General features: G+C 42.0%; 2 protein-coding genes across 3 annotated transcripts in view; both read left to right on the forward strand.

Annotated features, from left to right (window-relative positions):
- The first annotated feature begins 67 nt into the window (after window positions 1–67).
- Window positions 68–10,416, forward strand: MRPL38 (mitochondrial ribosomal protein L38). 2 transcript variants are annotated; one of them, XM_020805108.3, is made up of 9 exons: window positions 68–222; window positions 1,541–1,720; window positions 2,990–3,118; window positions 3,208–3,416; window positions 4,464–4,536; window positions 5,701–5,746; window positions 7,031–7,189; window positions 8,923–9,059; window positions 9,705–10,416. In XM_020805108.3, the coding sequence occupies exons 1-9, from the start codon at window positions 156–158 to the stop codon at window positions 9,839–9,841; spliced, it is 1,137 nt and encodes a 378-aa protein (XP_020660767.3). In that variant the 5' UTR covers window positions 68–155; the 3' UTR covers window positions 9,842–10,416. The 2 variants fall into 2 exon arrangements, with proteins under 2 accessions (XP_020660767.3, XP_072846619.2); XM_072990518.2 differs by lacking the exon at window positions 2,990–3,118.
- Window positions 10,417–13,982: 3,566 nt separating this feature from the next.
- TRIM47 (tripartite motif containing 47) overlaps window positions 13,983–22,753 on the forward strand; it is a 51,215-nt gene continuing 42,444 nt past the window's right edge. Inside the window, exons 1-4 of the mRNA XM_072990519.2 lie at window positions 13,983–14,758; window positions 16,973–17,068; window positions 17,354–17,587; window positions 21,310–21,475. Coding sequence (XP_072846620.2) covers window positions 14,309–14,758; window positions 16,973–17,068; window positions 17,354–17,587; window positions 21,310–21,475 — 946 coding nt within the window. The 5' untranslated portion in view covers window positions 13,983–14,308. The remainder of the gene's footprint in view (window positions 14,759–16,972; window positions 17,069–17,353; window positions 17,588–21,309; window positions 21,476–22,753) is intronic.

A 22,753-nucleotide genomic window follows, 5' to 3' on the forward strand; every position in this document is an offset into this window, starting at 1 on the left:
AGGTTTTGACCGGGTTTTTGTTGTTGTTGGCTGGCTTTACTCTTGTCGTTCAGCAGGCGTTCGCGAGGACAGGCTCTCCTCGGTGACGTCATCCACATGAGACGGGCTTTCCGAGAGGACCTTCCGAGAGCAGCAGGGAGGTGGAAGTGGGCGAAATGGCGCTGCCCGCGGTCAAGGCTGTGTTGCATGGAGTCCGGAGGGGAAGAAGTTTTAGCACGACCGGTAAGGGGTGGCCTCTGTCCTCACTGCCTCGGAAGGTGGGGGGGGCGTGTTGTTGTTTTCCTCCTTGTAGCTTCGACACTTGGGGAGTGAAAACACGGGGGCTTCGGCGCTTTCCTTCCTTTCCTTGGATGGGTTTGACTCTTCGTGTCTCAAATTGCAGGTTGGTCTTCTGTCTGGGAGGTCCCTGTTTCCCCGTTAGAGCTCTCCTGGGGTGGCAAAGGTGCGACAGCCTTGTGCGTTCGCCATACAGTACAGGCAACCCTCTGCTTTAAGAGGAGTGTTGAGGCTTGTAGTGTAGGTACAATATTTGGAAACCGCCTTTCTCGAGGCAGAGCACTCGCTGCTCCCGCCCCCGCCCCGGCTGCATAGTTTGTGGCTCGGGAACTGGACTTCCTTGAGGATATTCTCTGTATTCTTTTGATGATCATCTGCTCTCATGTCCAGCATCTGGGGAGACACACCCACACCCCCTTAAGTCTCAATCTCAAATCCAGAGGATGTCTAGTTTTAAGAGTTAAATTTGGAGGGAAACACCTATTTGCATATGTATATACTGTACGTATTCTCTCTCACACACACTCACTCACTGGGCAGTTTACAACAAAGGTTGTAAGAAGAATGCATTAGTCTTTTCTCAAAGTTTTACAAGAAAAAAAGAAAGAAAATTACCAAAGAGAATGATTTGTGTACAATTTAATGTATTGCAATGTTCAATGTTTCACTCAAAGTGAAACTAATGAACATAAGACTGAGTTTATTGCCTCAAAAATCTGATATAATTTTTTCATCCACCATAAGCCATCTTTAGAATGGTGATTTAGAGGTTTCTGCTAATAGACTCAAGTTTTAAAGGGTAAAATATGTATTTAATCCCACCACCACTTTTGCATCTGTTATGTATTGTTACTGTCTCTCTTTTATCCCCGTGCTCCTGAAATAATTTCACTTGTATAAGAGAAACCCAAGTGCAGATTTAGTTTTTGTTGTTGTTTAGTCATTAACTCGTGTCCTACTCTTTGTGACCCCATGGACCCGAGCACGCCAGGCCTGCCTGTCTTGCACTGCCTCCCAGAGTTGGGTCAGATTTATGTTGGTTGCTTCGATGACACTGTCCAACCATCTCATCCTCTGTCGTCCCCTTCTCCTCTTGCCTTCACACTTTCCCAGCACCAGGGTCTTTTCCAGAGAGTTGTCTCTTCTCATGAGATGGCTAAAGTATTGCAGCCTCAGCTTCAGAATCTGTCCTTCCAGTGAACACTGGATTTAGTTTACTGTACTGTACTGCTAATCAGGCACATAAAACCATTTTTGTTTTCAGCTTTACTCTGCTTACGTGGGATACCTTTGGGACCAATGCCTAATGAAGATATTGATGTGAGTAATTTGGAAGCACTGGAAAAATACCGTGTCTTCACTCGTTACTTCAAGGTAGCAGAGGAAAAGAGTAAAGAGTTTCCTTGGTGGTCAACCTATAAGAAGCACATCACTCCTCAGCAAGGTACTCACGGGGATACAGTTTTCCTTTTTCTGCTCCCTTCTACCAGTGGTTTGCTTCTTCCTCTGCAAAGCACAGTTATGCACATACTATTAAGGAGTAAGTCCTACTGAGTGTAATAGAACATATAGTAAATATGGATAGCATTGGGCTCTGAGCAGAAATTTTCATTTGATACCTGTGCTGGAGCTGTGAGAAATAACAAATGCAAGGAAATAGGCAGCCCACATTTTGCATTTAGATGTGTTTTTTAATAGCTGTGTTGGCAGTTCAAAAAGCAAAATAGCTGGAATGGAAACTGACAGGCCTGTACCAAACCTATATGTTTTAAAGAGATGTATGTGCATTTCATAGCGATGGGTGGATGTGTACACTTCACTTCTAATTAGATGCTCTGGGGGAGTAGTACAGTGGTGCCTCACACAACGATGTTAATTGGTTCCAAAAAAATCAACGTTGTGTGAAACATCGTTCTGTGAAACACCATTTCACATAGGAATGCATTGAAAACCGGTTAATCCGTTCCATTTGGAACGGATTGCCATCGTTCAGTGAAAATCCCCATAGGAAACATCGTTGAGTGAAACAATGTTTCCTATATTGGAATGTATTGAAGCCGACTCAATACATTTCAATGCCTTTGCGAAGTCCTTTTTCGCTCCTGTAAAAGTGTCTTACAATGTTTGGACGCTGTTTTAAATGATTGCAATGGTTAGTCCACCTCCTGAAACCTATGCAAACTGATTTTGGTGTTGTTCTGACACTTCGTTAATTTATGATGATTTTTTGTTTTTTCTCCATAGGAAACCATTGGATGGTCTGTCTAATGGTTTCCAATGGAAAAAACAAAAAATCATCATAAATTAACGAAGTGTCAGAACAACACCAAAATCAGTTTGCATAGGTTTCAGGAGGTGGACTAACCATTGCAATCATTTAAAACAGCGTCCAAACATTGTAAGACACTTTTACAGGAGCGAAAAGGGAGATCGTTGTGTGAAAATCCCCCATAGGAAACATTGCTGTGTGAGGCAGCAAATTTGACAGAAAAAGGCATCGTTGTGTGAATTCATCGTTGTGTGAGGCACTCGTTGTGCAAGGCACCACTGTACTTTACTGCAGTGAGTGGTTTGTAGTGTTCTACTATGAAGTAACATGTTAGGCCCATCTAACTTCTCAGGGATTTATGATTAGTCCTTTAGCACAGTTGTAGAAGAAAGTATATTGTGAGGTTGATTTTGTGTATTTGCTCTTCTTCTACCCTCCATGAAGAACCAAAGATAGACATAGGTTTACCTCGCTTTCGGACAGCTTGGAAGGAACAACTTAAGGAGAGAAAACACATAAGGAAACAAAATTTAAAAAATCCAGACCTGGAAAGAGCATCCCGCTTGAATACATGTATGTCTATTATAGTTCCTTTTTGTTTCTTTGGTATTTGCAAGCACATATCTGCTCAGTATTCCCCAGAGTTCTTTTTCTTCTTGCAGTGTTGATTCCACTTGATGATGTCAAGGCTGAATGGGAAAGAACCAGTGGCCCATATCATAAGCAACGAGTAGCAGAACACTACGGGCTGTACCGGGACTTATTTGGTGATGCCACATTTCTTCCCCAAGTTATTCTGAGAGTGGAATATAGCCAAGATGAAGAACATGTTACGCCAGTTTATTGTGGGAATTTAATCACACCTACAGAGGTATCATACCAAGTGTATAGACTATGAAAGGATATATATTTTGTATTTCTGTTTTTGTTTTTGCCTTGGTCACTCTAGTAGTTATTTTGAAGGTGAAGGGAGAATTCTCTTTGTCATTTTACAAACTTTTTTTTATCCTGCACAAATGATGTGCAAGGAGTACTTGTACATCCATAAGTTGATCACACATAACCTTGTTCACCTTGCAGTAACTTTAAAATATAATATATGGTGGTGAAGATTGTTATTCCTTGTGCTGGTTTTCTACAGCTTCTGTAGAAGAACAATTAAATATGATTTCCCATATGTTATTTCTTGATTATTTAAATACCATTTTTAAAAACCAGCAGAAGCTCTAAACTGCAGTCTGAAATTGTACAGGAGCCAACAGAGGAGTCCTATATATGTACTTTTGGCCAAAATCCTGTTGTTTACTGTAGTAAATTGCACTAAAGTAGGCCCAGTGAATCAATGGGGGTTTCATGAGTCATCATTTTTGTAAGTTCAGTTGATTCAAATGGGCCTACCCTGACTGCTATTTACTATGCCAAAGCTGACCACAGCTGGTCACTCATTCAGATCCTTGGAGAATTAAAGCCCTTGACCTGCCACTTAAATAAGAGTTTGTGCCCAGCCAAACCTGTTGGATAACATATCCATGATGTAGCAGAGTAGCTGTTTCAGACTCTTAACTTTCAACCATTTATGTCACTGTTGCACCGGCATCCATAAACATATTCTCTTCACCCAGCCTTTGCTTTTGGAATGGGGCATGCTTTTCAGTGAGACATCTGCTGAACTCTCTCACCTGTTACTGTATGCTTATAACTAACCCTGTTTTTGCTGTCCTTCTCTACCACTTCATGCCACATGAGACTGATGTTAAAGCATGTCACTCTCTGTTATCTTAACTGTAATAGAGGAATAAAGTAAATTATTTGCACCTGGCTGAACTGGAAAACGGTGATAGGCAAGAAATGAAATGAAATTCAAACCTGTTATATTAAGAACCACAGGCAAATGTTTCAACTGCTTTTTTCCATGTAGGCTCTTAACCCTCCTGAAGTCTCTTTTGAAGCAGATGAAGGATCCTTATGGACCCTGCTGCTCACTAATCTGGGTGAGTGCAGAATGAATCTCTGGGGGATACTTCTTGACTTAGAAGCGGAGCAGTAGTATTGTTTGCTTTTTAATGGGTTTCTGATGAAAGAACGGGTTTTTCAGAAACAGCAGAAACAGACTGGAAAGCATTCTAGAAAATTCGGGGTTTCTTTCATGGATTAGCAATGTGCTTCAGTTCTGCAAAAAAGCTGATTCTTCAGTTAAAATAATCTTTGTTAAATCCTGTCTAATTAGCGAGACTTGGTCAGTTTGGCTTTTATTACTGCTGCATGTATATTTTTACTACATGTATATCTTGCCTTTCCTTCAAGCAGTTTAAGATAGCATTTCTTGTTTTCCTCCCCTTTTTTACTTCTCACCAAGCTTATGAAAGCAAGCAACTGGCTGAAGGCTACACAATGAATTTCACGGTCCTATGGGGAACTGTACCTGTTACCACTATATCATACTGGCTTTCAGCATTGGTGTAGAGATTTACTGTGTGGAGTTTTCCCTTCTGATGTGTATAGCATGGTCCTTATGATGGGAGAGGACTACAGGAGGAGTACCTCCTCCTTTACTGAAGTAACTCTGTCACAACTGGGTTATTTTAAAAGACATGGTGACTAGAATCCTGTTGTGCAACTTTACACTGCACAACTTGGATGATATCATCAGTTACTGTCATTTTTGGGGAATTAGAAGTTTTCTATCTTCCCCACCCCAAGGTTCAGGGGAAGCCTATGGGAGTTGATGAATGTCTGAAAAATTATTGTTACCAGTCCTGATTATGGTGCTGCAGTGATTTGTAGACATGAAACACACACACACATACAGAAAGAGAGAGAGTTCTGCAGCTCTTGAGGGCTTCCCCAAGATGAAAGAGATCCTTGGAAACTGGGGAAGGAGGAAACTTCTAATTTCCCCCCGAAACATCCATGGTTGATGACATCATCCCAGTTGCACAGTGTAAAGTTGCATAAGAGGATTCTAGTCAAGGAAGTCAGGCCATAGTGATAAAGCAGAATGAGCCGCTATGGTAAAGAATGGAAGCAGACTTATTATAGCCTGTTCATGGTGGGGCAGGGAAATGAAATATTTGTGAAACCAGAGCAACTACAGCATGGGTTAAACTACATAGAAACAACCATCACTTAACTGACTGACTGTGTTGTGTACACAGATGGACACCTTCGTGACACCAATTTGGAATATGTCCACTGGTTGGTGTGAGTATTGGCTGCTGTTCCCTCTTTCCATCAGCATCACTTTCAGGCTTTATGTAAACATGAACTGAATCTCAGTATTCAGCTTATCATGCTGTGCTCAGGTTAACTTAGACTTGCCCATGGATGTGCAAGTAATGTTTCTGGCTCCAGGTGGAAAGCTGAAGCCGACTGTAATTTTTGGGGTAGAAAACAGTCAAGAAACGTGTGGATGAAGGATGCTATAGTGATGCAGCATACGTTTTGCATAGTGGTCCAAGTTTCACTCCCCAGCAAGGTTGATTAAAAATCAATGATTTTTTAAAACCAAATTGATTTAAATCATAATTTAATTCATAATTTAATTTTTTTAAAAAATTAAAGGGCAAAAAACAACCAAATTTTAAAAAATTAAATAATGATTTAAATCAAATCCACCCTGATCCTCAGCATTTTCAGAATGAGGTGGCGCACTGGGCTATGCTGATCAATGATCTGATTTTATAGTATCACATGTTTATGTGGACACAGAACTGCCAGCAAAGAAATTAATCCTGCAATATTAAATTATATAGAAGTGTCTATTTGTTGTCTCATGGAGCTGGAGGAAGTTAACAGAGGCGCAAGTATGGGTGGAAGGGGGAGGATAAAAAGCTAAAAGGTTACGATTGTTGTACAAAGAAGCAGTACAGGGCAGTTGTTTCAAAATTCTCTACCTTCAAAATACCCTTCCCTCATAGCCTTTGTCTACTGACAAACATTTGCACATTTGTCCTGGAACCCATGTGTGATATAGAGCAGTGGTCCCCAGCTTTGGGCCTACATACGTTCATGGACTTCAACTCCCAGAAATCCTGGCCAGCAGAGGTGGTGGTAAAGGCTTTTGGGAGTTGTAGTCCAAGAATGTCTGGAGACCTAAGGTTGGGGACCACTGATGTAGAGGACCCTACGGTATGACCAAGGATATAAGAGTTGATCCTTAGATGTTGTAGAGCATTGATCAGTGACCCTTTGAAAGTACCTGTAATTCTCTGCATCCTGAGGACATATGTTGTTGAGGTAGGTCAGCTGCAGGAGCCTGGCTGTATTTAAGGAAGCTTCATCCACTGTTTTTGCTGTTCTTGTTGAGACGCCCCAGATTTCCTGAAGCACTGCTTAGAATCCCCTGTTTTTATGTATTGAGTACTTCCCTTGTTATTGGTAGGGTTATGGCACTGGGAGTTTTGTTTAGAAAAAGGATCATTCCATGCCTATTCAGACATGTAATGGCAGTCAAAATTGGCTTTGAACCATGTTTTCTACCAACAGGGCAAACATTCCAGGTAACAGGATAGAGGAGGGTGAAGAGATCTGTCATTACTTCCCTGCATTCCCTGCAAAAGGAACTGGATACCATCGCTACGTATTCCTCCTTTTCAAGCAGGACCAACAAATTGATTTCACTGAAGATGTCCGGCCAAAACCATGGTAACTCTTTGCAGTTTGTGTAGTATAATTGTTGAGTCCTTTTGATTTCTTACGAAAGGGTGGTGAGCCATCAGGGCTTCTCTGAGTTTTAGAAGGCAGGTTAATAACTGTACACTAAGAATGTTCAATAGAACATCACTTCAGGGGAAAACAGGGATATGAGTTCCAAGATCATTTCAAACGTTGAAACCCGTAAGATATGACTTCCTGAATTGAGGAATTCTAGGTTTCTTTCTTTAGAAATCAAGTCACAGATTGTATTAGTCTGTTTAATTTGATATGCTGCTGTCTAAATCTTTTATTATGTGCCCTTAAAAATAGCCTTCATGCAAGTGATTCCTTTGTATAGATTGCGTTTCTTATATCAGTTTAAGGGACTTTATTGCACTCTCCAACTTGAATCTTACTGCTCTCTTACACACTGAGAAATAGTATTATTATCCTGTTATAGCTAATAAACATATATAGAATAATGTCTTATAAGGAACTGTATCCCACTATAGGAAATCACCATTATTCCCTCTTCTTTACGTAGCGGTATGTGTTGCTCTGAAGAGCTCCGTCAACATGCTGTTCTTGCAAGCAGAGATGTGTTGGAGTGGTCTGAAATTCCAGCTCTCCTCTAATACTCTTCCTTCTCTTTTTTTTTCCTGTGCAACACAGGAAACACATCAGTCACTTGTCTGATCCAGAAATTGGGAAGTACAAGGACCAGACTGGGGCTTGATTCAAATAACCAGTCCCCCTCCCTCACCATTTGGAACTTTTTGTGTGCATTCTAGGTGACCTCAGAGGGGGAATGTTGTCCCCACACCTACCCACCCACACCTTGAGGAGAGAGGCCTTTTCAAAACTGGAAATGATCCAAAGTCACTTCCAATGTTGAAAACAGACCCAAAGGAGGTAGTTCCCCCAAGCCTAGTGAGCTTGCTCCCTCCCAAGTGCTCAACAAAGAGTGTGAAGGGCTTGGAAATAGTGGGTTGGGGGATTGCAGACCTTTCACATCTATTAAGCCTTCAGACCTTTAAAAGTTTGCCTTTCCTGCATTAGATGGAGGGAGATGTGAGCGTCCCACATGTTTCACTTTTTCTCTCGTATCAAGCAGCTAAACATTCCCTCCCATTTTGCAGGATAACAGCGTGAAGGCCCAATGCTAAAAATGATAGTGGAAGGAATAAGAGAAACAACCAGTCGGAATCACCACAAAACTAAGGAAGAATCTCATACAGATTCTTTCTTCTTAAGATGGCTGTGTTACAAGTTTAAACCAGTTTAAATCTGTCATCTTCCTGAAAGAATCCAAGAAAAGGGTGATTGCTTTTTCAGTAGACTGAGAAAAAATCCCTACATACATATCCACACCCGTTTACAATTACTCTTGCTAATTTGGGGAATCATTTGCTGCTTAAAGCTACTGGGTATATCTACGTTGCCAGTGTAACAGTGGCTGAAATCCTGTCACTTAGCATAATGAGTTGCAATTAAAATCGACCTGTTCAATCAGTGGAATGTATGGGAGAGTTGACTCTCCAAATCCCCACGAATTCAACGGGGCATGCTCTTGTTGCAACTTACCTATACTAAACAACAGGATTTCGGTGAATGTCTTTTGTATGTAGTCTTACTGAGAAAAGGAGGGGTGGGTCAGTGGGTGTCAAATAAGGTAATAATGATAGCTGGAGACATTCATAGGAAGTGTCCATTTCACCTTGTGTGTTTACTCATCCCATCAGCCACAGCCTAAATATGAGAAGCTTTAAGACATTTGACTTCTACAAGAAGCATCAGAGTGACATGACACCAGCAGGGCTGGCATTCTTTCAGTGCCATTGGGATGATTCTGTTACAAAGATCTTTCACCAGGTTCTCGGTAAGTATAAGATTACATTGTCTAAAATACTGCATTAAAACTCTGTGGTCAGAAGTAAAAATAACAACCCGTGAGTCAATTACATTCTATTAAGTCAATTTATATATTTTTCATGTGAGATTTTACAGAACGTGGATATTAGATATTTAGCTGTAATTGTATCGGTTTGGGTTTTTTTTAAACACAAACCAAGTTTCTTGCATTAATAGATTACATATTCAGATTGTGTTCTGTGACTGGTGCAGATCAGAAATTGTCTGGCTGTATCGAGCTTTCAGCCATGTTTAGGTAAGAAATCTGCATGATTTTACTCCGACGTTTCTGAACTTCACATAGAGCAGTCTGGGGAAGAGGAGGCTTACAGACCCAGAACACACTGGAATAACAAAATGCATCTGTGGATTAACATCATTTTGCGGAGAACTGGTTTAGAGTTACTGAATGGAGCTCCTTGCATTTTGTACAAGTGTCTGAAACAGAGAAGTCAGAGATGACTAGAAACAAAAGACAAGCGAGTAAAGTGCTGTTAATCGACCCATTTGTTATGTTTTTCATTTCAAATAAATGGCATCTGAGATGGTAGGGGCTTTAACATAATGGTTGCTGTGTTTGTAACCTTTGAGATGACATGCCTGCCTCTTGCAGATATGAAGGAGCCAGTGTTTGACTTTGTGCGGCCTCCCCCGTATCACCCTCCACAGAAGAGGTTTCCCCATCGCCAGCCTCTGAGGTATCTGGACAGGTACAGGGATAGCGATGAACCTGTCTACAAAAGATACTGAGGGACCTGCCACTCTTCTTTCCAGTGGGGCTGCGAACTGAGCCGCTACTGTGCAGCAAGGTTTCTACACATCAGTCACACATCTGATCCAGAAATCGGGAAGCACAAGGGGCACAGTGGGGCTTGCTGCAAACCATCAGTCCCCCTCGCTCACCATTTGAAAGGCTGATGCAGGAGATCTCCAGCTTGTGTATGAATTGCCATGAATAATACACTCTTGCAGTAAAGAAGTTCAGAAGCCAGCGATTCTTCCAGGCAAGGCAGTTGGCTTTGCCACTGAATTGTTGAGCCATCTCAGTAGCACATGCTCATTTGAACCGTATCAGACAATACGTGGATGCTCAGTGGCTACAAAAATGCTGCAATATGTATGGCATTTAAAGTATGAATAAACCTATGTTAAAAATCGTAATGGAAAGTGGAAGAAGCACACTGGAGAAATGACAGACATCAGTGGTGTCAGACTGTCTAGAGTATCTGTTAATATAATTTCATGGTTATGGAGGCATGGGTTTGAGAATGTGTTCATGTGGGTTGAAGGGCAGTAATGAATAAAACTGAACGGAACAGTAAAAATACGTGTCTTGCACTGCAGTTAACCTCATTCTTTGTTCATTTGAGGCTTACTAACAAACCAGTGTGAAGAGTCTCACTTGTATAATGTAATCCAGGTGATATTTCTTTATTTCTGGGAACACATTTGCAGGAAAGCAAAATGAAATATCTGAAAGAATAAAAGGTTTCATGCTGACTAAGGGATGGGGGAGAATAAGGTGACTACCTGTTTTTATATATGTACATATCACTGTTTATCTATGATAGGGCTTAGCTACACTACTGATTAACCCTTCAATATGCAAAAGAGTTTTTTTGCTGCGATTTGAAAATCGTGACAGTCACTGCCTGCGTCTCCTTAAGATAGTGATTAAGGCGTTGCATTTTTAAAACTGCTCCTCTTGGGAGAAGTTCTAATACATTTTAAACGGTGTTGTAGGGGCTGGATAGGCTTTTAAAATCATTTCATTTAGGCTCGCCCATTCTGCCCTCATTCTGCCCACTTGCCCCAAATGCTGTGGTGAATTGAGGAGGAGAGAGATGGATAAGATGCTTGTCCTTGTAGTAGATTCTGTCCGTTTAAGAATGCTCCAGCTGTTCCTATTTGTATCCATAGAATACAGTAGAGAAAAGAGCCTGGCTTTACAGCAATGCAAAAATATTGATCTAACCAGGGAACCTCTTGAATCCATATAATAATGTGGGATCATCCCCAAACCACTGTCAAGTCTGGGCAGAGATGATTTCTATGATTGAGATTGTTTTGAAGATAATCCTACGTGGAAATCATGTAGATCCATGAGGATCTGTGCTTTTGATCCATTTTTCCCCCAAAGACAACTCTTCGCTCCTCCAACCTTGCACTGGACTGCCCATGTCCTCCTCTCCCTCCCAGGCTCCCTGTGCCTGCCTACCCATCACTCCTTCCTCTCCTGGCCACCTCTGCTGGTTACCTAAAGAGGGTGGGTGTGATCAGGCAGAGGGAGCAAGTGAGGAGACAGGCAGGCAAGGAGCAGGGTGGCAGAGGGCAGGCAATTTGAAGCATTAGACTGCGATTCAGCCTCAAGCTAAAATGAACCTGCCAGGAGGAGGTCAAATGATGTGCTTCTGAGAAGAATAACGGGAGTCCAGGGGTGGGTGGGAAATGAGATCCACTGTGCTTCGTGTGATCAGCTTTTTTTTAAATCATGGAAGCTATTGTATATTCACGAAGGCTTTCACGGCTGGGATCTAATGGTTGTGGGTTTTTCGGGCTCTTTGGCCGTGTTCTGAAGGTTGTTCTTCCTAACGTTTCGCCAGTCTCTGCGGCCGGCATCTTCAGAGGACAGCACTCTGTGCTCTGAAGATGCCAGCCAAAGAGACTGGCAAAACGTTAGGAAGAACAACCTTCAGAACATGGCCAAAGAGCCCGAAAAACCCACAACAACCAGAAGCTATTTTAGTCAAACATGTTTCAAATGCCAGTTCTTTTACCAGTGTAATCAGGACCATAGCCAGATAACAAGACCTCACTTTGTTCCTTATTCCAGAACTCTTCTACCATTCAACACGTAGGTGTTTTTATATTTTTATATAAAACTACACCACCCATTCTCTCTCCTCCCTCTCCCTCTTTTTTTAAATGTTTCCTAGGCAAGGCATTCAGCACAGGTCAGGCAAAGGAAAATACAAGAAGCACATTTTCTTAAGAGAAAGGATTTTGAAGCCACTATTGGTTACATTTTTATTTTGCCTTTTGCCCATGTTTCTTGTCCCCATAAAAATCTGGTGAGTCATGTCAGGGACTGACCCAGGCTCACCCAGTGAATTTCATGGTTGATTGGGGGACTTGAACCTGAACTTTTCATATCTTGGTTCAGAAGTCAGATCACTGCATGCTGAATACCTACTATACATTTCTTTGTAGATGACATGAGTTTTGTAGTAGGCATCCTTCAGTCTTGAGAGACTATGGTAACGTGCTCTGTATGGAGGACTTGGAACAGCGTCTAGTGTGGCTGAGAAGGCCAATTCGAGAGTGACAATCCCTTCCACACTGAAGACAAATACAATCTGTCTCCTGTCCAGCTCCCTGATTTGACTTCCTCTTTGCCTCGGTCTACTGGACAAATGTCTCTTCAAATTGGGAGAGGCCATGATGCACCACCTGCCTCCAGGCTGAACGTTCAGATGTCAAGGTTTCCCATCTGCTGAGGTCCATTCCTAAGGACTTCAGATCCTGCTTGCAAATATCCTTGTATCGCAGCTGTGGTCTCCCTCTGGGGTGATTTTCCTGCACTAATTATCCGTACAGGAGATCTTTTAGAATCCAACCGTCAGCCATTCTCATGACATGCCCAAACCAAAGTAGACGTCGCTGTTTCAGTAATGAATACATGCTAAAACTTCCAGCTCGTTCTAGGACTACTCTATTTGGAACTTTGTCCTGCCAGGTGATACCAAAAATCTGTTGGAGGCAACGCATATGGAACGTGTTCAGCTTCCTCTCCTGCCATGCATGAAGGGTCCAGGACTCACTGCAGTACAGGAGTGTGCTCAGGACACAGACTCTATAGACCTGGAGCTTGGTATACACCGTCAGCTTCTTGTTAAGCCATACTCTCTCTGTGAGTCTAGAGAACATGGTAGCTGCTTTGCCAATGCGTTTATCAACATCTAGTGAGAGAGTGTCAGAGATTGCTGAGCCAAGGTACACAAAGTCATGAACAACCTCCAATTCTTGTGTGGAGATGGTAATAGAGGGAGGTGAGTCCACGCCCTGGCCCATGACTTTTGTTTTCTTCAGGCTGGTTGTTAATCCAAAATCTTAGCATGAAGTTAGGTTTAACAGTATCACAAGAAGATCAGGAAGAATTTCAAAGGATTCGTCTAAGGCACATGGCTTAGACCACAGACTAGCTAAATAATTCAGTGTTAGTATATGGAAAGCATGTTTGGTCTCATTCCTCACCTATTTGCATATATATTTGACAAGTTCCTGAATGGGATTCAGCTGTCACACAGGAATTATAAACTTGGGCTCATAAAGGAAAATTATTTGAAAACATCAACTGAATAGCCTGTTACTGAGAGTCAGTTTCAATTATAGGAATCAAGAGAGTGGGAAGTAACAACTGTCATAAATTGACAGAGCTCACACACCTGGGCTAATGTCTTATTATGGATATTTCATCTCAAGTAATGTACAGTAAAGCTGTATAAGAAAAACGAACAGGAATTGGGAGGGGAACAGCACACCCTCTCTCCAAACAATCTGTAGACAGCTGCAGATTCCTAGTTTAGAAAATAACAGAGGAAAGAAATAGAGATTTATAAAAGAATGAAGTGGTATACAAGATAAGTCCTCCAGATGGGGCATTTCTTCCTATCATTCCTGGCATTTCTTTTTGCCAGTCATTTTCAGAATTTGTTCCTGGGCCACAGCTCTTTACTGTATTTGTTTCCTTGTGCTGCTGATCTCTCCTGTGATTAGGATAATTAGTGCTGTTGAAGCTTCATAGCACCATCTTGATAGCCAATGGTTTGATTCTGTATATGGCACTTTCTTATGTGCCAGCCACTCAAAGCAGCAGCTTCTGAGAGAAGGCAGCTCCAGAGAAGTGGGGATCCCAGGCCAGAACCTCAGAAGAAATACAATTCAGTTTCTTACAATCAGGTCTGTGTCCCCCACTGAATTAATTAGGTGGTGGCTGTGATCTAAATTTGCATTTAAAACGGAGAATTGCAGATCAGAAACTCAGCTTGGTTTCCCATATCTGTCAAGTTGCACATAAAGCAGCCTTTCTTGTTCTGCCAATCTTGTCTCTTTAAGAGCCTGGCTGGCTGTGACTCTTTCTAAGCCAAGCCCTCCTACTTGCCGTCACAGCAGTTTCATTTTCTCTTCCTACATGCTGTTTGTGTTTCAGACACGATCATGGCTTTTGCAGGCTCACAAAAGCTGGAGGAGAAACTATGTTGCTGCATTTGTTTGGAAATATTTAGCACTCCTGTGACTATGCCTTGTGGGCACAGCTTCTGTGAGAAGTGCATCAATAGCCATTGGGACAAAGAAGGAGAAGAAGAAAGACCCACAGGCCAGAAAGTCTACACTTGCCCTGAATGCCGAAAAACCTTCCCGGAGAGGCTAAAACTCAACAAGACGGTCCAGCTTGATACGCTGGTAGATCTTCTCAGGGCAGGAGAAGTGCCCGCACCTAGAGAGGAGAAGACCACCCCTGTTAAAGGGAAGGAGTGCCCAAGGCATGGCCGGCCCTTGGTCCTCTACTGTAGGACTGAGAAGCGGGTCATCTGCTCTGAGTGCACCGTGAAGGAGTGCCAGGATCACAAGAAGGTCCTGGTCGAGGATGAGCGGAAAAAACAGGAAGTAAGTGGAATGGAGAGAGAGAGAGACGGCCTCCTTTAGTAAGGATTTTTATACAATCCTTTTTCTGGAACTGACTATATAACATAGGATAGCATGCAGCCCAAACTTCTGCAAATGTTGGCATGCCCAGACAGGGTTGGGTGTTTATGGAGGTCTGGCCACCCTATATATACATCTCTCTTTCCTCCCATTCAAATCATTGGCCTCACTCGGCTGCACTTGCCCTGTCTGAGTCCATGGCTACTTGCCGGCAGAGGAGATGGAGGTTTATATAAGAATGTGTTCACAACTGTATTGTGCCTCACTTTACCTATGCTATCTCTCTCTCTCTCTGTGTCGATCTATCTATCTACGTGTTTTTTTTTATTTATTGGATTTCTATCCTGCCCATCTAGACCAAAGGTCTACTCTGGGCAGTTGACAAATTTAAAAACAATTAAAACCAAAAACATATATTATAGGTCCAGAACGGCGAAGTACTGTATAAGAAATTAAGATATGGCAGGAGGGAAAGCCTGCCCAAATTTGACTTTTATACTCTGGGTGGTTTACACAATTAAACCACATATCATGGAGCAAACATTAAAACAAAAAACCAAAATGGTATAAATCAAAATTAAATAAAACACACCAACAGAATTTAACTAATAATAACTAAAATGATAAGATAAGAAAGCAAGGCGGCAGGATTGATAATGTGTGTGTTAAGAGCACCACTGTATTAGGAAAGGCCTGTCTTAACAAAACCATGTTTTTAACAATCGCTTAAAAGTTTCCTGTTAAGGGGCCAGGCGGATTTCAGGCGGGAGGCCGTTCCAAAGTTGGGGAACGACCACCAAGAAGGCCCGGTTTCTAGTCCTCACTTCCCCTTGCTACCCTCACTCTACCCAGGTTACACCAACTGAAAACTTCTGTCCATGGGCCAAGGCATGTCTGTTTGCGTGGAAGATTAAGCCATTGCTTTCTCAGCAGCACATGGCTATGTCTCTTATTGAGATGATGGTGACAAACAGATCTTTATAGTTCCCATTTTAAAATCATGTGCCTATTGTGCGTACTGATCTTTTGTCCAGTTGCATAGGGCGCTTAAGCCTAGAACTGGGACATGTCCAAACACATTGCATGTCTATAAGGCACATGTATCCAAGTCTCAGTAGGTTGGTTCTTTTCTATTCAGCAGGAGGCACTGTGGCCGAGAGACCACCTAGGTTCTCTGGTTCCCAGCATGATAATGCTTTGGTGGGGAAAAAATTCCATGTGCTGAATGTCAGCATTTGTCTCTAATGAAATTTGGCAAAGGCATCAACAATAACAGATTTGTTGTTTAAGGGCACATCTACTCTACTCTTCACTTCAGAATTAACATGTCCCCTTCTCCTGGGCATTCAAGGCATTCTAGCAAAATTGCCAACAATTTGGCAAGCTAGGTTTAATTGACAATCTGTGAGAGCAGCCATGAATGTAATAAAACAGATACAGATAATGCAGAATAAATGTGTTCTAATGAGCTGTTAAAGAATTGTATACTGTGTGAAATGTTGTATTGTATGCAGCTTTACTTTGATCATTGAGATGGGAAGGGTAAGAGAAAAAGTTTATCTGCTAGTCACTTATTAGATATTGAGCTCACAAACAGGAAATTAAACTATTACCCCCTTTTCTACCAACTTTCCTACCTCACACTTCATGAGTTATTGACCAGAATCGTACATTATAGCTGCAAACCTTTGTCTGGTACCATGGTTCAGCGCAGTTTGATGCTAGTGTAAGTTGTGCCTCCGTAGGCCTATTTGGCTTCTTGAATTTTTTACCACTTCCTCAAACTTGGCCGTCTTGTACATGCAGCAGCTTAGGGGTATTGATAGAACTGTGAGGTCCTTCCACAGAAACAAAGACATGACACATCTGGAATAATTTCCCAGTGTTATATGGACATGACATAAGTTGAGAAGTTTGTTGTTGCATGCTATCAATTCACATATGATTTATGGTGATCCTAATAAGGTTTTCAAGATATATCTGAGATGTTTAAGGAGTGGCTTTAGCAGAGCCATGCCAACCCACCCAGTGACATATCATGGCCAAGGAAGAATTTGAACCAAGGTGTCCTGAGAGTCTTCATCTGTTGCTCTGTCCAAACTGGAACTCGTGTTGTGAAGTACCAGGGACAAAATTGAGTGCTTGCATATTTTAACTTCCTTCCTTCCTTCTCAGGAGCTTGTAAAAGAAACACTGAGGAAAACTCAGAAGGAGGCAGAAAGGCTAAAGGAGGAAACCCAGAAAATGGAGCAGCAGATATCCAATGTTAAGGTAGAGTTCATGGATCCCACCCCCAATAAAACAAGTGCCTTCTGTAGAAATAGCCTGTTCTCTATCCATTTTCCTTTAGTGGAGAGAACAGTAAAAATTCACAGCTGCTAAGCATCTCTATTTCCCCTCCTTTACCATCTCCTGCCTGCCAAGGAAAGGTCACCCTCCCCTTTCTCCTTTGATTCTCAGTCTATGCTCAGCTTAAGGAATGCAGAGTGGTGAGGGAATTAACTGCTGCTAGGATGGAAATAATCTCCTACTTTGTTTTCTCCCCTGTTCATACAGGATTCCTCTGAAAAGTTCAAATCAGGGGTTTTGCAAAAGTTCGGCCATCTTGTGGAGGCCCTGAAGGAATGCCAAAGGAAGGCAATGGAGAGAATTGAAAACGAGCAGGCTCGTACCCTCGGCCAGATGGAAGAGAATTGGGATCAAGTGCAGCACCAGCTTGACGTGTTTACCCAACACAATACGAAGGCAGAAAAACTATTGGCTTGTACAGATGATATCACATTTCTGGAGGTATATACACACAGGAGCCGGGTGGTGAAAGCTGTTCCTATTCATTAGCCACAGTAGATCAGAAGTGCTCTGGCTGGATTGGGCCAAAGGCCCACCTAGCTTGGCATTCAGTTTGCACGCTGGCCAACCAGTTGCCTAGAGCAGTGGTTGTTAACCTTTGTTACTCGGATGTTTTTGAACTGCAACTCCCAGAAACCCCAGCCAGCACAGTTGGTGGTGAAGGCTTCTGGGAGTTGCAGTCCAAAACTCCTGAGTAACCCAAGCTTAAGAACCAGTGGCCTAGAGGAAGCCCACAAGCAGGACATGAGGCACAGTGATGCCTCTGCTCACATTCCTTAGCAGCTGGTATACCAAATAACAATATCTCTGATGCTGGAGATAATATAGTAACCATCATGACTAGTAGGCATGGGTAGTGTTTATCCTCTATGAATCTGCCTTTTAAAACCATGAATGCTGGAGACCAGCAGGAATGTGAATGGCAAGAACTTCAGTTTTTGGTTTATTTCAGGTTCTCGTCCTTCTCTCTCTCTCCTCTCAAATTGCCCACCTCCACCCCCTCCCATAAAAAACAACAACCCTGCCTTCCTCAGGCTTTCTGTGCTGCCGCCACACTTCTTCCATATACTGTACTATTCACCCTGGGTGTGGGGAGTGAGAGGAGATAGGCACCCTGAGCAGTTAGGCGCCAAAGAAGCCGTGGCCACCATTCTCCCCTTTCTGCACCGTGTCTGTGTTGTCTGCCTGGCTCTTTTCTTCCTCCCATGGGACAGACGGGAGAACTGACTCCTTAGCCTTCTCCTTCTTGCCCATTTCCCTCTTCTTCTCACACTCCTTTTATCTGGCGGTAACGAAGGTGCCCACTTCGTGCTGCTCTACTGCTGCGGGTGGTTGAGACAGAGAAGAGAGTGAGGGTGCAGATTCCCAAGAAGGAAGGAAGGAAGGAAAAGAGCCTTCCTCTTTAATGGGTCCCATTAAAATCCTTGCCGTCACCCCTTCTTGACAGTCTGCTGACAGCTGCTCCTGCAATGCTATTCTGTAAAAATAATTTCCAGGGTAATTTTACACACAACAGAGTGAAGGGGAAATTGCATGGAAGAGGGAAACACAGAAGAATATGCAACTTCCATGCATTTTTCTTCTGTTAACAAAGATGATCCTTGTTTTAGAGGTTTTCTTCCAGAAAGCCACAAAAGAAACATGAATCACAAAAGAAGCGCCTCTTCCATGTTTTCTCCTATTTGTGGTAACACAAAAGCCTCATAACTTTGAGACCAACACTTCGCTTTGTGATCGTGTATCTTACATTTCAACAATGCACTGTGTGAGGAAGTGCTTCCCTTTTTTCTTTTTCTTCACCTCTTTTTTTCCTCTTGCATTTCCAGTCATTCAGCTTCAGTTCTTAGTGCTACAAGTGGTAGCAGGAAAACCCTCTTCTTTCTCCATACCCATGCATAATTTCATACACTTCATTTCCCATCATTCCCACTTTTTGTCAAGGATAATCCATCCACAAAGTGTAGCTTTTCTACACAGGGAGATGCTCCAGCCTGTTGACCGTTATATAGGCTGCCCTCTTCTGCATCTTCTCCAGCTCAGCAGTTCTGTTTGAGGCATGGTGATTAGAACTATATACTGAAGTGTAGGTGCACCATAGAGTTGTATAAAGAGAGCATGATACTGACGTTTTATTACCATGATCCCTAACAAGGATTGTACCTTTTTTTGCAACCACCACACCCTAGGTTGACATTTTCACTGCACTACCCATTGTTCTTTCCCAAGAGGGCCAAATGATCACATGTTGTCTTGTTCTGTATTTTTTTCTCTGTCTCTGTTTCGCCCTTCTTGTGCAGGTGCACAGTTGCCTTAGTTGATTTCATCATCCCTGGCAGAGGTTTCTTTTCTGGCTTGGTTCATTACTTTGCCCAACTGCTGTCTGGAGGGCCACAACTCTTTGTTACCTTTGTACTCTCGAACAGCCTATAATTCCTCTAATCATTTGGTCCTCTGTCGTCTTCTGCCCCATTTTAATATTTTCAGTGGCCATTTAAGTTCTTGCATAAAGTTGAAAATTTCTAAGTGACTGGAGATTAGTAAAACGATCTGGCTAGGCACACATACCATGCAAAGTGGATTAAAGCCAGCACATCCGGTATGAAGTCTAGATTCTTTTCCTAGCTGGTCACTTCCAGTTCAGCTACCACCAGCATATCAGTCAAGCTGGAATTTGTTTTGACCCAGTGGATGGCAGTTTATGTTTGCTCATTGATTCTGCCCTTACTGTTTCAAGACCCATTTTCTCTGCGGATCATAGATTTCCTTCTGGACTTCTTTGTTATCCTTCTTTTGGTGTCAGCTACCACATCCTGCTGCTCATTCAGCTCTCTAATAGACCTGCTAAAGCACCAATATAGTTCCTTGGCCCCCCCCCAATTATCTATGTATGTCCATTGTGAGTCCATTGATTGCTGATTTCCAACTCTCTGCTTCTTTAACCAGTGTCCTATCCATAAAAGAACCTCTTGTCTTACCTCAGGATGACTGCCAAATTGGTTCAGATGTCTCTGGTAAGGAACTATGTCAAAATTCTGTTGAAAGCCCATGTTAACGATGGCCACCCACTGCCCCTTAGAAGTAGAACATGAATATGTTTAAGTAGCTACTAATGTTCTGCCCTTTCATGACAGCCAAACCCACTGGACTGAGGCAGCCACTCCAGCATAATGGGCTAATCCAATAATTCCCTCTTTCCAGTTCCTGCTTGTGATATCCCACGTAACTGGAGAAAAAGCCGTGTAGGAATGTAGCATTGATAAATATATATCACCTAAACCCCTATGGAAGAGTGTCACACCCTCCTCTCTGATATTAGTGGCCAGCTTCCCTTTGCCTTGTCCTTTGAATGTTCAGATGACGGTCTCTTTAAATCACCACAGAAGCAAGCATGTTTTCTTTAATATTCGTCATTTTTTCCCTCTCTTCCTATTTTGCTGTCAGAAACCTTTAGACATGTGCTATGCATGTCTTTCCTCCTTTTACTCAGGTCCCTTATAACACTCTCTACATAGCCAGCCCTTGGGTACTGACCTCAGCAGCACTCTACTTGAATATAATAAATAAGGTTTTATTAAAACAACTGTGTTAATGTTGTTTATTCCAAAGCTTTAAATTCATTCAGCACAATCCTTCACTCTTTCTATGACCCATTCTCCCTCCCTCTCCCTCTTGGCGTGCTCTCTCTGAGAGGGAGATTGTGGGAGGGAGGAGGCCTTAATCCCTGTTTTCCACCTCATTGGCCTGACAAAATGAGCTAAGGAGGTCCACAAAAGCTTACATTAATATCTAATGGTTAGCCTTTAAGGTGCCACAATACTTATGTCTCTCTTTTTTTAATCTTTGTTTTTATCTGATATGGTTGAAGGACTGTTAGGTATGTTCTTCCATTTACTTGCTTTATTCTTTTTCTTTTTATTTCCTTGAGCCACAGATGGGGGGGGGGAAGGGTTCAGTCACCTGATTTTACTGTTCTTGGGGAACAAGTAGGTAGAGTAATGGAGGGCCTAAGAGAGTCAGAGAGTCATTCTACTAGAATGGGCAAGAGGAAAAAAAAGTGGAGTTCCAAACCAAAGAATTCTAAGATCCACTGTCTCTTAACAAGCTATTTCTGCTCCCATCGGGTAGTCACACTTTGTGATTCCTGTGTTTTCTGTTCCTTGTAGGGACTGCATCAACTTCATCCTCCTGGAAAACTGGACATTCCTCCAACTCTTGAATTCAATTTAGCCAGCAGTGAGGGTGGCGTCACTCAATTCCTCAGTGAGGTCTCCAGACTTTTTCAAGAGGCTCTGTTGACGTCCTTGAATCCACCAAAACCTGACACAAAAAGTAATTATTAAGGAATTTCATGAGCAATGAAAATTCATGATGACTTCCAGGCATTTAGCTACTCAGCCTCCTTCAGGAGGTTTAAACATTACTGTAAAATAAAACTTTGTTTTCTTTACACATATGAAGATTGAAAGAGAATTATAGGTAATGGCAGGGTTCACTCTATAGAAAGAGATTTGATTTTTAAAGACAGAATTTCAGCTGCCCTGACCCCAGCCAGAGGCCCCCAAGTTCTGAACTACCTTACTATGACATCTTTAGAAATTAAAATTTGTTCCCACATATTTTCCTAGGAAAATATAACCAAGTTAAAATATAACAATAAATTATGACTTTTATAATTATATAATTGTTTTTATAATTATAATTATAACAAGCTGTAGTTAACTTCAGCCTTGGACATTTTCACCTTATTCCTTACTCAAGCTTCTGTCATATAAGAAAATAAATCAGAACGCCTACTTCTAATTTCTCCTCCTCATTCCCAATGGGCATATTAAATTAGAAACAGAATTTCAAATCATCATTTCATTCTTATTTTTGAGCCTGGTTGGAGAAAACACTGTCCAAAATTTGCAAAAGGAATCACATAAGTAATTGCAGTTCATTGATGAGTATCAAAGAACGCAACCAGCATGCATCCAGTGCATGATCAATGAGCCGCCTAGAGTGGTCTTAACCGCTTAGAGTGGTCTTAACTGACTAGATAGGCGGGATATAAATAAATAAATAAATAAAAACATTGACAACTTACCCAAGTCCTGGTGAATGTGTGTAATATCCCAACAACCCTTTTGGCCATGATGATTTGCAGAAATCAGTGTAGGATGCTTCAATGAAAAAGGCACACCATGCTTTGTGACAAGTCTGAATTGGCCCAAAGGGTGAATCTTTAATTTGGATTCCACCCCTTCTTTTCAGCTGCACATCAAGAAAAGACCATTGTAGCCATTTGAGTTAAATTATTTCTGACAATTCATAGTAGCAGAGTTTTTTTAAAAAAAGGATATCCAGTATAAAATGAATATACAGGATGAGAAATCACACAGGGACTCCCAGTGGATGACTTCATTCCATAGAGACTGTCAAAGGAGGGCCAATAGTTGCTCCAACTTGTTTCGCAATATAAGAGATTATTCTTTGGGGTCAAATGGATGCTATGTTGCTGTGAGGTAAAAAAAATACATGACTGTGTGGAATCCTCTGAAATCTACTACTTTCCCCCTTTTTAAAGTATCTAAATATATTAAGGGGAAGGTTTTTGAACCTAGCTGT

The sequence above is a fragment of the Pogona vitticeps genome, chromosome 2 (assembly GCF_051106095.1).
Source record: "Pogona vitticeps strain Pit_001003342236 chromosome 2, PviZW2.1, whole genome shotgun sequence".
NCBI classification, from domain to species: domain Eukaryota; kingdom Metazoa; phylum Chordata; class Lepidosauria; order Squamata; family Agamidae; genus Pogona; species Pogona vitticeps.